The sequence below is a fragment of the Myotis brandtii genome, unplaced genomic scaffold, assembly GCF_000412655.1.
Source record: "Myotis brandtii unplaced genomic scaffold, ASM41265v1 scaffold84, whole genome shotgun sequence".
Classification (NCBI taxonomy): Eukaryota; Metazoa; Chordata; class Mammalia; order Chiroptera; family Vespertilionidae; genus Myotis; species Myotis brandtii.
In genome coordinates, this window is record NW_005371410.1 from 3,867,841 (window position 1) to 3,883,276 (window position 15,436).

Here is a 15,436-nt window from a genome sequence, read left to right on the forward strand (position 1 = left end):
CTTATTTTGACACCATGTGTGTTTTCCTGGGTGTCTTGCTGTTAGCATAAATGAAAAAATTGAGAAAATTATTCTTATATCAGATTAGGGTAAAATATATTTGTATTGTCTTGACTTGTTTAAGTGATAGATCCTTCACCACACCAAAAAAAAAAAGTATTTGGTACATCACAGAATTTTTCCTCAAATGAGAATTTTATAGCGTTTAGTTTTTTATTGATATGTCACCTATGTAGAACAATGTGTTTACAACTTTCCCTGACTTAATCTATTTTTGATCATTTTCAGGGTGAATGAAGACATGAAATTAACTGACTTAGAACTAGGAAAGCTGGCAAATAATATCCAGGAGTTACTGTATAGTGCCTCAGACATATGCCATGATCGAGCTGTCAAATTTCTCATGTCAAGAGCAAAGGTTAGTTGTTTTGATAAAGCTTTAATATTTTATATATAGTGTAATTATTTGAAAATCTGGAATCATATCCCTGCTTATGTCCCTATGTTCCCCATAATGCATATTATATTTTTTAACACTTAGTAAGATTATTAGGCAGATGTTAAAATAATCCAAATAAGAGAAATAGGAAAACATATTCAAGTATTCTTTTCAAGTAAATGATTTAATAAAAGACTTATTTTGAAATATACCTTAATAATTAATATGAAATTAATAATGCTATTTTGTACATGTGAATATAACTAGTCAAACAATTTATTATTAAAATTAGTTGAACTCCAATATTGTGAAATTTTTACATGATGTGAATTTATTTGAGCTGCTGTATTTTAAGTGGGTTGGGATAAAATTTAGACATCAAGCTTTTTACATTCAATTTTTGAGACTAAAGTATTGGCATAATTAAAAATGATTTCAAAATAATTTTTATGAATTAATATATTAAATATCATGAAATAATTAATATTAGCATTTGTCAAACTGAGTGGTTTTGTAGCATATCCATATTTGGTGATATACTAACTGTCACGAATTTTGTGTTATCTTTACAATTTAGGATGGTTTTCTTGAGAAGCTAAATTCCACGGAATTCATAACACTTTCTAGGTTAATGGAAACATTCATTTTAGACACTGAACAGATCTGTGGAAGAAAAAGCATGTCATTACTTGGAGCACTTCAGAGCCAAGCTAATAAATTTGTAAATAGGTTTCATGAAGAGAGAAAAACCAAGCTCAGGTATCATTACCATGTCTATTTTGTCCTTCATTTTTTTTTCCCTTTCCTTTACAAAAACACAATTATATTTAAAAGAAGAAACTGAACTGATTGGCCAACCAAAACTCCTGACAAAGTTTTTTCTTTTTAATTAAAGGCAGATTTGGAATCAAAAATCACATTTTTTGGCTTTTCAAAATGAAGTTAGAATGTTTATTCCCATTAAAATATTTATCAGGAAGATCCTTAATAGATTGCCTTTTCCCCCCACTGAAAGTGAAGATAATTATGTTTCATCACTCTTCTTGGTTAGGCTAAGAGATATAAAAAGAGAAATATTTTCTGAAAGTATTCATACTGTTTATGAATGATTTCAATTTACTAAGGTGTTCAGCACTTTTAAGTCTTATGTACTAACAATATAGCTAATAGCCATTGCTGTTTAAAAACTCAGTGTCTTGTATTGCATGAGCTCTACTTGAATTTAACTTATTTGTAGTTTTTATTATTAAAAGATATAACAAAAGTCTTAGGTATTTTCTCAGCTCTTTTCAACCAAGAAAAATGGCATTAAAATGTTATTAAGGTTTATCTTTCTTTTTACTTTTATATAGCCTCCTTTTAGACAATGAGCGCTGGAAACAAGCTGATGTACCTGCAGAATTTCAGGATCTTGTTGATTCTCTATCAGATGGAAAGATTGCTTTACCTGAAAAAAAGTCAGGGGGTATGTGTATTTTTTCACACACTCTTCCAATTTTATATTGTTTGTTCATTTTGTGGGAATGCTTAATATTTCATTAATTGACAATACCTCTTTAAAAGCCTAGAACTAATACTCCCAGCTTAGTTAGTAGTTGACTGGAAAGGTATCTGTGGTAATTTATAATTTAGATATTTATTGATGGGTAATCATATGCCAGATACTGTACCAGGTGCTTTTTCAAACTCCAGTTTTAAAACTCGATCTGCTATGAAGATACTATTGTTAGGTTGTTTAACAGTGAGGAAGTGAGGAAGCATGAAGCTTTGAAGGGTTAAGAAATTTTGTATAAATGTGATGAGCTGGGATTTGAAACCAGTGTCCTATCATTTCATAGTTATGTTCTTAACCACTGTACCATATTATTCAGTACAAGTATTTATACAGCACAAGTAAGCTTATGTGTGTCAGATATTGAGACAGGGATAGCAGTTATAGTTGTACTTTAAAAGGGTTAAGTCTAATGAAAAAATACAGATTAGCAGTCACATTAGACACAGTATATTAGCAAGTAATGTAGTATGATGCAGTAAAGAAAATAAAAATGTAAAGAATCATAGAAAAAGAAAATTATGAAGGAGACTAAGAAGGAAAAGCCAGAGAGGTGGGAAGAAAACCAGAAGAACATAGAATTAAAAAATTAGAGTTTCAAGAAGAGTATTGTCATTGGTATCAAATACTGGATGGGTTTTATATGAAGTGGAATTGTCATATGATAATAATGTAAAGTTATTTACAATTTATCCTGTAATACCAGATTCAAAACTATGAAGTCCTTGAATAGTTTTCATGGAGGAGGTAGTTGCATTTTCACAGTTTATGCATTTAATGAAAATTTAATATTTTTCCATAGAAATATTTTTTAAATTGTATACTTTACATTTGTACAAAATACAATTGCACATAATAGAAAGATGGAGTAAAATATAGTGACCACTAGTTTGACATGTAGATCATTTGCAGTCTTACATTAATTCAATAGAATGATAGAGTCAGATTGTCATTCAGTGCTAAGTAAGTCAAAAGGTGAGGAAGGGTAGACAAGTGTAGCCTACTTTTTCAACAAGTTTCGCTGTTTAAGTAAGTGATGAAGCAAGAGCTAGAAATATAAGATAAATTAGAGATTTTTACCTTAATCCACTCAGGGAGTTGAGAGAAGAATTTTAACAAATTCTCTAGGAGAAGCATAGTTATATTTTTATGCTTAACAGAGGAAGAAGATTAATTTAGGATAAGAATGACATAGTGATTATGGAGCAATTACCCTGGAATTGAATATAGAGTTCAGGAGAAAGGCTGTCTCTTCTACCACTGTGGCAAGAGAGGAGGGTTAACGACAGGTGTAAAATAGATTAGTTCATAGAGAGGGAGGACTGGAAAGAATTAAGTAAATTTCTGTTGTCTTGTGACCATTGCTAGTAGGTAACAACAGTGCTGGGTGGTGGTCACAATTTTTAAATTGATTTTATGATATTAGCAAAGCAAAAACACTCAAGTAGCAAAAACTGAAAGAAAAATAAAACACTCTGATCATTCTAAATCTCAAGTTTAAAATTAAAGATTTATTGCTCATCTGCTGCTCTTTTAAAAGCTACATTTGATCGACTTTCTATTAAGGAAGGGTACTGTACTAGGTCACTCAGACATGAACAGCTCAGTCTTGCAATCCATTGTCATGTAAACATGATTTTTTAATTAAAATTATATAATGTGATTGAATTAACTGTGTATTTTTTCTGCAAAGTGGGCTATTTATTTTCATTTTCTGTTGAAGAATACTAAAAGTAGAAGTTTCTCTATATACCCTGCTTCTGTTCCAGTCTTTTTTTTCTTTCCTCAGAGAAGAAAGTATAAGCTATTAGAAGTTTATTAACATTTTACTAGGTCTTACCAAGTTAGGGGTCCTTGGTTATTATGTATCCACCATTCATTTATTGAATTACTGGTTACTTGGCTAGGCATTGGGGAAATGAAGGTTAATGGATAGTAGTTCATATTGATGCTAGACAGTTTGTTCTAAGCACTTTATATTGTTATCTCATTTACAGGTCCACAAGGTAGTCACTGTTAGTATTCTCAATTAACAAATATGTGAAGTGAGGCACAAAGAGGTTGAACAACTTGCCTAAGCTTACATAGCTAGGAAGTGGTAGAGCTGAGATCCAGATTCAGGCAGACTGGCTTTAGGGCTCTTTCTCTTAACTGCTATGCTATGCCTCTTCTCTGCAATGTAACTGGTTAAGACATAGTTCCTGTCCTCAAAAACTTTAATATGACATACAGAGTGAATTGTGATTACACATTATATCACACTGAATTTCTTTACTTTGAAGAAATGAGGAAGTAGACATTTAATGTGTCAACATAATAATGTCCAAACCTGTAGAGAATTTTTATAAGAGCTTATTTGAGCCAAACTGATGGCATTTGAAAAGCAAGATCTCAAATGCTTCAGCAAATGACAGTTTTGCACTTCTTTTTATACATTTGGAATGAAGGAGGGAATGTAAGGAAGATTACATGAAGGTGGGAGAAAGCAAAGTATAGGATAGTTAAGATTGTGTTCTCTTTGGAGGACGGTTACACTTCCAAGGAGTCTGAAAAAGAGGCATTTCAAAGGTGTGTTAACCTAGAACCACAAGAACAATGGACAGATTTTGCTTAAGGCCAAGATAACCTTTTACTAGGAAAGTTATAGGCCTGAGGTGTGACTACCCTTCATGAACTGCCCAGTTTGGATTTTGTGATCAGATCACTCTATGGCAGTGGTTCTCAACCTTCTGGCCCTTTAAATACAGTTCCTCATGTTGTGACCCAACCATAAAATTATTTTCGTTGCTACTTCATAACTGTTATGTTGCTACTGTTATGAATCGTAATGTAAATATCTGATATGCAGGATGGTCTTAGGCGACCCATGTGAAAGAATCGTTCAACCGCCAAAGGGGTTGCGACCCACAGGTTGAGAACCGCTGCTCTATGGAGTTACATTTTGTCACTGAACTTGTACATAGCCCCTTTATTATTCACAAATGTCTTAGAGCTTAAAGGGGACTTGAAGCTTAGGGAAGCATGATAATTTGGCTGATTCAGGTAATAATCCAGTCCACCTTTTTTTTCACCTCAACATGATGAATTTTGTTTTATAATAAGAAATACTGTATGCTGAAAATAACTTCTGGATTAAAATCTTGAAATTAAATATATAGTGTATCCATGGAATATAGGAATTAACTTGCATTTTGTAATAAAGACAACCAGTTGAAATGTTCTGCTTTTCCAAACTAACATTTTTTTTTTTTTGCTTTACTACTTACTGATCATTTATCATGTGCCAGACCTAGAGTATAAACAGTTTGTAATCATTATCTCTATCATTAACAACAGCCCTGAAAGATAATATTGTTACCTATGTTTAATTGATATAGATATTGAAACTCAAATATGTTAATTAATTGGCCCAAGGTAATTGGTCTAGTAATTGGCAGTACTGGATCTCAAATCTAAATCTCTCTGATTTCAAACTCAGTATATTATTGACTCTGTGCCAGATTGTTTCCTGAGGAGTAGATATTTATTTTCAGATATGAGACAGTTTCAGGCCCTATATAGCAACTATCTTATTCCATTTTTTTCTAGTTTAAATTTTTCTATAATATTTTGTTTTATCTTGTACTTATGTCTTTCTTGGTTATTTGCTTTACTCCCTAGCTAAAGAAGAAAGGAAACCAGCTGAAGTTCTCATTGTTGAGGGACAACAGTATGCTGTTGTTGGGTGAGTGACACATTTTTCCTTATTAGTTAAGTAAATTATTTAAAACATAGGTCTTTTAGTTCCCACTTGATGTGAGTTGGAAATTTTGGGTTAACAATTTAAAACCCTCCAAAGAGCCCTGGCCAGGTAGCTCAGTTGGTTAGAGCACCCTCCCAGTACACCAAGGTTTCGGGTTCGATCCACAGTCATAGTATATACAAGAAGCAACCAATAAATGCATAAATAAGTGAAACAACAAATCGTTGTTTCTCTCTCTCTCCCTCCCTCCCTCTCTTCCTCCTCTCTCTTTTCCTAAAATCAATAAAAGGAAAAACTTACAAATAATTTAAAGTTCTCTTTTCAACTTCTGATATAACCTGCTAATGAGCTATTGACTTTCTCATCTTTGAAGAATCTTTTGTGACTGTCAATGTAAGAAATGTCCAGTCCTGTAGAGAATTTTTATAAGAGTTTATTTGAGCCAAACTGAAGACATATGCCAGGAAGCAAGATCTCAAATGCTCTAGGACAGTGGTCGGCAAACTCATTAGTCATCAGAGCCAAATATCAACAGTACAACGATTGACATTTCTTTTGAGAGCCAAATTTTTTAAACTTAAACTATATAGGTAGGTACATTGTTATTAACTTAATTAGGGTACTCCTAAGCTGGCCTTTGCTAAAAACGTCCTCATTTTATAATAATAAAGCCACCAACACAAAATAATTACAATTCTTAAATTGATGACAAAAATACCTGTAGGATTTGCAGCTGGTTGGAAAAATACAGGTAACTTGATACTTCGAGTAGGTACTTTTGTCACGCGTGCACGATTTGCGGACGCAACTAGCACTAACCACTGCACAATGAGACTGCTGACTGACTGGCTCACTCAACTCGTGCATGAATTGCGCGCCTACCCCGCGCTGCGTATCCCGCGGCCCACCTGCGCCGTGTCTCCCGTCACCCGACCGACACTCCCCCACTCTAACGCCACTTCTTCAAAATAGACTTGCCCAGGCCGAAAACCGACTTCTGTGCATGGGCCACGAAGTTCCAATCGCACTGTACGTGCGCGCCGCACGTGGTATTTTGTGGAAGAGCCACACTCAAGGGGCCAAAGAGCCGCACGTGGCTCAAAAGCCGAGGTTTGCTGGCCACTGATCTAGGGTAATACACCTTTTTTTTTTTTTTAAATATATTTTATTGATTTTTTACAGAGATGAAGGGAGAGGGATAGAGAGTTAGAAACATCGATGAGAGAGAGAAACATTGATCAGCTGCCTCCTGCACACTCCCTACTGGGTATGTGCCAGCAACCAAGGTACATGCCCTTGGCCGGAATCGAACCTGGGACCCTTCAGTCCACAGGCCGACGCTCTATCCACTGAGCCAAACCGGTTAGGGCATAGGTTAATACACCTTTGAAGTAAGTCTAACCACACTAAAGAGAGCACATAATCTTGTTAATTGTCCTGTAATTCCATCCCCACCTTACTTTCTCCCACCTCCATGTAATCTTTCTTCCCCTCCCTCCTTAATTTCCAATACATAAAAGAAGATGCAACACTGTTATTCCCTAGGCCAGTGATGGGGAACCTTTTGAGCTTGGCGTGTCAGCATTTTGAAAAACCCTAACTTAACTCTGGTGCCGTGTCACATATAGAAATTTTTTGATATTTGCAACCATAGTAAAACAAAGACTTATATTTTTGATATTTATTTTATATATTTAAATGCCATTTAACAAAGAAAAATCAACCAAAAAAATGAGTTCAGAGGTGGTCATAGGTTCACCATCACTGCCCTAGGCAGTGGTCAGCAAACTGCGGCTCGCGAGCCACATGCGGCTCTTTGGCCCCTTGAGTGTGGCTCTTCCTAAGCCTTAGGAGTACCCTAATTAAGTTAATATATACCTACCTATATAGTTTAAGTTTAAAAAATTTGGCTCTCAAAAGAAATTTCAATCGTTGTACTGTTGATATTTGGCTCTGTTGACTAATGAGTTTGCCGACCACTGACTAGATGCACAGAAACAATGGACGGGGCTTGCTCAAGGCAAAGATAAATCTTTATTAAAAAGTTTTAGGCCTGGAGCAAGACCAGCCACCATAACCTGTCTAGTTGGGAATTTATTATTAGGTCACCCTGTGAGATTACTTTCCAAAGCAGCGGTCACCAACCAGTGGTCCGCGGACCACTGGTGGTCCATGAGGTCGGAAAGGTTGGCGACCACTGTTCCAAAGAACCCCCTTTTGTTTTTGTTTTGTTTTTAATATATTTTTATTGATTTCAGAGAAGAAGGGAGAGGGATACAGAGAGATAAAAACATCAATGATTAGAGAGAATCATTGATTGGCTGCCTCCTGCACACCACCTTCTGGGGATTAAGCCTGCAACCTGAGCATGTGCCCTTGATTGGAATCGAACCCAGTACCCTTCAGTCTGCAGGCTGATGCTTTATGCACTGAGCCAAACCAGCTAGGCCCCTTTTGTTTTTTATCCACATGACTTACCAATAAACATCTTAGGATTTAAGTTGCTCTTAGAAGCCACAGTTTCTCTTTGATCTTATTAGGAAAATCTGGACTAGGTTCCCGTCATTAATTCAACAGTTATGATTGAGGATCTACTACATAATCAGAAACACTGGGTAGCCTTTTTGTCAGTGTTTCTGAATTGGCCAAAAAATGGGATACCTGCTTTATAGAAGAGAATTAGGATGCCATACAGAGAGTCTTGTGCCCACAGCACAAAATTTAAGGAGGTATTCATTCTCGATGTCATGCAAGTACTAACCCTGCAATTGCATGATCCTGAAATTGAGTGCCTCCTTAATTTTGCACCCTAGGAAACTCTCTCTCCCCAGCCTAATGAGTACTTACTATGCTGAGCTTGTAGGTAAAACACGTAATTTAGCAGTTACCAAGATCATTGTTGATTTTTGTGTGCTGAATCAGTTTTGTTTATTTTTATTTTGACTGCCTATTGAATCATCTTTCTTTTCTTATAGAACTGTATTGTTGTTGATAAGAATTATCCTTGAATATTGCCAGTGTGTGGATAATATCCCATCTGTTACTACTGACATGCTTACTCGTCTGTCAGATTTATTGAAGGTGGGTATGATTTTACTCTGTTATGGAAACATAGTTGGTAGAAGTAATTCTTTAGGGTGTGACCTATCTTCCAACTGTAAGACATTTCAAGTTTTTAAGTTATCTTTAACACATTAATTTTGTGACATTTAATTGTGATTAAATCACATGTAACTGGAAGAAGGCCACCTGCTTCTTTCTCACTCTACACTTAGTGATTCCTCATTACACCCATAGAGTTGTTAATGACATTGGAGACAGGAGATGATTTGTTCGTTAGGTGCTGAACATGACTGAGGCCACTTAGGTCAAAAAAACCTGGACTGGTTTCAAATGTGCATGGAAGGAATTCACTGAACTTTACAAAATTCATCTCACTAAGGTTAGCGATTTTTCTTAAATCATTCTTTCAGAACCATTGATGTAAAATAAAAATGTAGTGATAATTTTATTCAGCTGTTTCATATTAACAGATATTTTTAACTGCTAACATGAAGAAAAGGTTTCATTTTTTTCAAATGTCTAATCTGTCAATTAATTTGGTCCCAAAATAGAGTTGTCATATTATAGTCCAGAAAGATTTTGTTATCCTTTTGAAAATAGGACTATCCAGTAAGAATGACTGAGGAAAATGACTGAACTAGTTCTGTGAATGCAAATTAAAGGATAATTTCTGAACAATTGATTTTTAGAATTTCTTAACTTTTTTCTACCAGACAGTAAATATTATCATTTAGGAACACCCTTACCCCCCCTTTTTTTTGTCATTACATAAATAGATCCTACTTGCTCCTACTAGAAAATTCATTTGGTCAATGAATGAGAGGAAAAAGGAATGCATATTTTTAGAACTGTTAGCACATTGCCAACATATGAAGAATAATTTTTAATAAATTGTTGGATTTTTCTCTCTCCTTCCTTTGTTAGTACTTCAATTCAAGAAGTTGTCAGTTAGTTCTTGGAGCTGGTGCACTGCAAGTTGTTGGACTAAAAACAATAACTACAAAAAATTTGGGTATGTATTCTTGAATTTAATTCACAACTGAGGTGTTATAATTACGCTACTATACTCATCGTGTTTTTAGTAGATGTTCTTGTGGCTCTGACCAAAGGCTTTAAAAGTAGCAAGTGCTACTTCCCTTTTTTATGTATTACCATAATTGAAAAATTAATTTCTGGGAAAATGTTATGAGGAATTTCCACTTTAGCAAGTATGTTATTTGGAAGTTGCACCACTGTAGAAAGTGTTAAGATGCTTTATGTATAAAGTACTTTGGGGTGAAAGATATATGAGTATCAGGAGAGAATCAGTTGTGCCATCAGCTTCCTCAGGCCAGTAATACAACTTGAGTCCATTTGGAAAATCAGCATGTTCATTACACTATTCAGTACCAAATATGTTGCTTTCTGCTTCAATATTCTTCATTTATGAAATAAATTGGGGTCTGTATAAAATTTATTGATGTTTTTTACTTAACTTGATATGTACTTAAAGTTAACTAATATCCTTTTTTGTTTTTCCATGATATGTCTACCACTTGGATCTTTAGCCCTTTCTTCACGCTGTTTGCAGTTAATTGTGCACTACATTCCTGTGATCCGGGCTCATTTTGAAGCCCGGCTGCAGCCTAAGCAATATAGCATGCTTAGGCATTTTGATCATATCACTAAGGTACTTTTTCATGTATTTTCTATTGGAATTGCATAAATTTAATTCCTGAATTGTTAAGTATCTTTTTAGATGTATCCCAAGGGCTTTGAAATGCAATGTTATTTCTCATTACAGGATTACCATGACCACATAGCTGAAATATCAGCTAAGCTTGTAGCGATAATGGATAGCTTATTTGACAAGCTGTTATCTAAGGTAATGATTTATATAAATTATTTGGCTTTGCTTAAAGGCATTGTGACTTTTTCATAGTTGTCTAGACAAATCAAATTCTTCAGGGTTTAGAAAAAAACTCAATAAAATCTTCAGATTGCCCAAATAGTTGATATTCATCTTCTAAGGAGTCCAAGGGGAGGGAAGGATGATTTCAAAGATGAACATCCATATCTTTTCTTTTGGTAAAGTGTTCAAATTGTTTGCTTATTTTAAAAAATTGGGGCAGGCCCCCTCTGGAGCATGCCCATACCTTTCTTTCTCAGGCATGCTTTTCTTCTTAAGTTCTAAGGGCCCTCACAAGACTTGCAACCAGGGGAGCAATGGGCAGCAGCAGCTCATCCTGAGCTGAACCTGTCTCCAAGATCCCGTCTCCTTTCCTCTGACTTGGCAGTGAGCCAATAGCAGCCACACCTTGACTCACTTCTGTCACTGTGACTTCTATTTTTCAGTGAGCCATGGCAGCCCCACTGAGGTTCTCTCGTGTTGCTTCTTTTATCCTAAGCCCTTTCTTGTTTCACTGTCCCCAGGTTTAATAAATGTACTTTATAAATAAATAAATAAATAAACAAACAAACAAAGAAATAAATAATAAATTAGGTTTTTAAATGTGTTGAGTTATATGCCTGGATACAAATCCTTTATTAAATATGTGTTTGCAAGTATTTTCTCCCAGTCCGTGGCTTAGCTTTTCATTTTCTTAAGTGTCTTACAAAGCAGTTTTTAATTTTGATGAACTTAAGTTTGTCATTTTTTTCTTTTATTGCTCATGTTTCTTGTGTCCTAAGAAATTTTGTATAACCTAAGTAACTAAGATATTTTCCAGTGTTTTCTTCTAGAAGTTTTATTTTTTTAGGTTTTACATATGCCTGTCATCCATTTCTAGTTGATTTTTGTATAAATGGTTGGCCCTTGAATTATGTAGAGATTAGGGACACCCACCTGCTGCAGTTAGAAATTCGCATGTAACTTTAGACCCTGCAAAATCTTAACTACAATTGACTCTTTGCATCTGCAGATTCCCAACCCTGTATCAAAAAGGCTGACCCTTGAACAAACCAGGATTTTAAAAATATGTGAATAAGTGCACCTTCTCAGTTAACACCTGTGTTATTCAAGGCATTGGTCACCAACCTTTCGGACCTCACAGAGCACCAGTGGTCTGCAACCGCTGGTTTAAGGGACAACTGTAGTGCAAAGTATAAGTCAAAGTTTTGTTTTTGTTTTTTTCAAATCTAACACCTTTTCTTGAAAAGATTATCTTTTTTATTGGAACCTTTGTTAAAAATCAGTAGACTATCTTTTTGTTAATTTACAACATTTTGGATCTCTTCTGTTCCATTGATCTATATGTCTGTCTGAACATTGATCTATATGTCTGTGCTGTAACATTATTCTAAGTCTTAAAATCAGGTCATGTGAGTCCTTAGAGGTGAAGCCTCTGCTCCCATCCCTCCTCGAAGAGTAGCCAGCCTCTGCGTTGATTGGTGTAGGATCCTGGGCTTAAGGTGTTTTCCTTCCTTCCCTTTGGAACAGGCATGTTTTCTTTCTAATCCTCACACAGAGACTCCAGGGATGAAAGAGTTTGGTGTCTTTTATCAGAGACTTGAGTTTTTTTTGCTTTGTATAAGGAGAGGGTTCAGGGAAGTAGATGGCATTTGTTACTTTTCCCTAGTGGTACCTCTTCCTGCTTGCGTGTATCTCTCTCTGGTCTCCTGTCCTGACCCCAGTGTTGCTGATAAGCACCTACTGAAGACCTTTGTGCATGAGTGCAGACTCTCCTGTGGTAGGGTCCTCATGTACTCTATGCTAGTCCACATTTGGCCTTTGAGAATTTGTTAAAATGTTTGTTGTTTTCTTATCTGCTTCTATGTTGATCACCTCTTATTCCTATGAGACAGTTGCTATGTCCCATCTCCTTAGAGGGCCTTGTCACTCTTCGGAATTAGTTCCTTGGTTTCCGTGACCTCTGTTCTCTGATGAGTTTAAGAAGTTATTTATAAATTATTCCAGTTTTTTTCTTGTGGTTAGGGTAGTAGCAGCACACTCTTGCAGCTTTCTAAATTTTAAACAGAAGCACAACTCAAAAGTTTATAAACTAATGAATCACACAGTTGCATTTTAGAAGTGTTAATCATATAGTATGTACAATGGCTTTGAAGTATGTACTCTATTTGAAATACTTTCACTTAATTTTTTTAAGAACTTTAAATTTTATTTTTCAATTACAGTTTACGTTCAACATTATTTTGTACTAGAGGCTCGGTGCACGAAATTCGTGCACGAAATTCGTGCACGAAATTCATGCACGGGAGGGGGGGGTGGGTCCCTCATCCCGACCTGCACCCTCTCCAGTCCAGGAGCCCTTAGGGGATATCCTACTGATGGCTTAGGCCCGCTCCCCGTGGTTCTCTGCTCTCTGTGGGGCCTGCTTGCCTGCCCGCCAGTCGCCGCAGTGACGGGCAAGCAAGCAGGCCCTACTGTCCGCTTGCTCTCTGCGGTACCTGCTTGCCTGCTTGCCGCCAGCGGGGCTGAAAGGACTGGGGGACTCCAGTGGCAGGCAAGCGGCGTGGCTGGACCCACCTGGGGGCAGGTCCAGCTGTGTCGCCCGCCTGCCGCCCCCTACCCCTGGACTGCAGGACTCTGGCGGGGCTGAGGGAACTGGCGCCGCCATCTTGTGGCTATGGGCACCACCATCTTTGTGACAGTGTGATGGTCAATTTGCATATTCCTGCTTTATTAGATTAGATTAGTTTCAGGTGTACAGTGTAGTAATTAGACAGTCATATACTTTACAAAGTTCTTCCCCCAATATTTCCAGTACCCACCTGACATCATTCATAGTTATTACAATATTATTGACTATATTCCTTATGCTGTACTTTATATCCCCGTGACTATTTTGTAACTACTAATTTACTTCTTAATCCCTTCACCTCTTTCACCCTGTCTCCCAGCCTCCCTCCCATCTGGCAACCATAAGCCCGCTCTCTGTTTCACTTTTACTTAATTTTTTTTTCCTTTGAAGACTCAGCAGTCCTGGTGTGCTGCTCAGGAAACCATCTCTGCTACCATCAAAATGTCCTTCGCCCTTGTTCTTGTATCATGCAGTGTCTGCTTTCTGGAACACCAACTAACTTTTAGACACTCAGCTCCCCAAAGGGACTTTTCTCTAATTCATCTTTGTATACTCCAACTAGCAGAGTATCTGACCCCTTCATTCAAGCATACACATACACACACATATGCATACACATACAGACACAAAAATAGCCATGTACTTACATATAAACATATGTCTGCATACACACACCAAAGGAAATATTTATTCAGAGTTTACTATGTTCCAGGTGGTTTTAGTAAATATTTGTTGAACTAATATCTGGACCCCTGAAAATGCTACTGCATTTTTTTCAGGTGAGAAGAATTGAAAGCCTCAACTGAGATAATTTTGTCCTCGAAAGGACATTCAGAAATATTGGGAACATTTTAGGTTGTCACATTTGGGAAGTGGGATATGGTATGGTAACTAGTGAGGAGAGGCCAAGGATGTTGATGAATATCCTACAATACGCAGGCTGCCCTTACAACAAAGAATTATCTAGACCCAAATGTCAGTAGTGTAGAGGTTGAGAACCTCTGATCTAGAGTGCTCATTTGCAGAATAACTTGAAAGTGCATTTGATGAGACTTAGTCTCTGATTTAATACGAGGAAAAGTAGGAATAGAAACTAAGTTGGAGATTTCAAGTTTGTATGACCAGGAGGATTGTAATACCAGCAGTAGTCATTGAAACAGGGAGGGAAATCATGTTTGGGTAATATCATGGTAAACTTGGTTACGGAATAGAACATCTAGGAAATGTGTGACTTAATAAGGTGGTTCATGACTAGAGCTTTTTAGAAGTCATGAGATTGATGAGAGAGAAAAGGGAGGGAAATAAGTAAGGATTAAAGAAACTGCACTTAAGAGGCAGGAGACAAAAAGAGGAAGGCAAGGAGAAGGGCAACCAGGAAAGCATTGTGCTACATGAGGATAGTATTTCAAGTGTACAAGTGTGTGAAATACTGCAGAGCAATGAGGAAGGGGAACTAGAAGAATTACTAAATTTAGAAGTTAGAACATCTTTAGTGATTTTTCCAGAGAAATTTCAGAAGATTGTTAATAGTGGGGAAGTGTGGTTTGGGTGTTGGCAAAAACCATATTTTAAGGGTTGAGAATAAAGTGGTACAGTATCAAGTTGAGGTGACTGAAGAAATGAGATTGGGGAAGGTAAGATGGAAAGAATAGTATCTTCAGAGGTGAAGGAAGGTCTTGGAGGGTTTTCTCCTTTCCCAGGGCTGACATAACAAATTACCACAGAATGAGTAGCTTAAAACAACATAAATGCATTCTCTCATAGTTCTGGAGGCTAGAAGCTCTAAATCAAAGCATTGCCAGGCCATGCTTCCTCTGAAGGCTTTAGTGAAGAATCCTTCCCTACCTCTTCTGGCTTGAGCTTGCTCTCAGTTGTTGGCATTCCCAGGCTCATGGATGCATCACTCCAATCTCTGCTTCTGTCCTCACATGGGTGTCTTCCCTCTGTGTGTGTCTGTGTCTAAATTTCCCTCTCATCTACACTAATAAAAGAGAAACATGGTAATTAGCGTACGACCGCTACCCTTCCCATTGGCTAATCAGCATATCCTTATGCAAATTAACTGTCAGCCAAGATGGCGGCCGGCAGCCATGCACTGAAGCGAAAACATGAGGCTTGCT

The 15,436-nt window shown here is 36.7% G+C and overlaps 1 protein-coding gene across 8 annotated transcripts in view; it reads left to right on the plus strand.

The window, feature by feature from the left end:
- VPS54 (vacuolar protein sorting 54 homolog (S. cerevisiae)) overlaps positions 1-15,436 on the plus strand; it is a 101,656-nt gene that overhangs the window by 74,467 nt on the left and 11,753 nt on the right. For 7 of the 8 annotated variants that reach the window (XR_001360286.1, XR_001360285.1, XM_014532036.1 and 4 more), the window contains 8 exons: positions 289-418; positions 1,017-1,198; positions 1,792-1,904; positions 5,652-5,715; positions 8,709-8,814; positions 9,721-9,808; positions 10,344-10,465; positions 10,580-10,660. Coding sequence is in view for 5 of the 8 variants with exons in the window: in XM_014532036.1 (XP_014387522.1) it covers positions 289-418; positions 1,017-1,198; positions 1,792-1,904; positions 5,652-5,715; positions 8,709-8,814; positions 9,721-9,808; positions 10,344-10,465; positions 10,580-10,660 (886 nt within the window). In the remaining 3 variants the exon portion in view is untranslated. Of the gene's footprint in view, positions 1-288; positions 419-1,016; positions 1,199-1,791; positions 1,905-5,651; positions 5,716-8,708; positions 8,815-9,073; positions 9,176-9,720; positions 9,809-10,343; positions 10,466-10,579; positions 10,661-15,436 lie in introns of all 8 variants that reach the window. The other variant, XR_001360287.1, reaches the window with a different exon arrangement.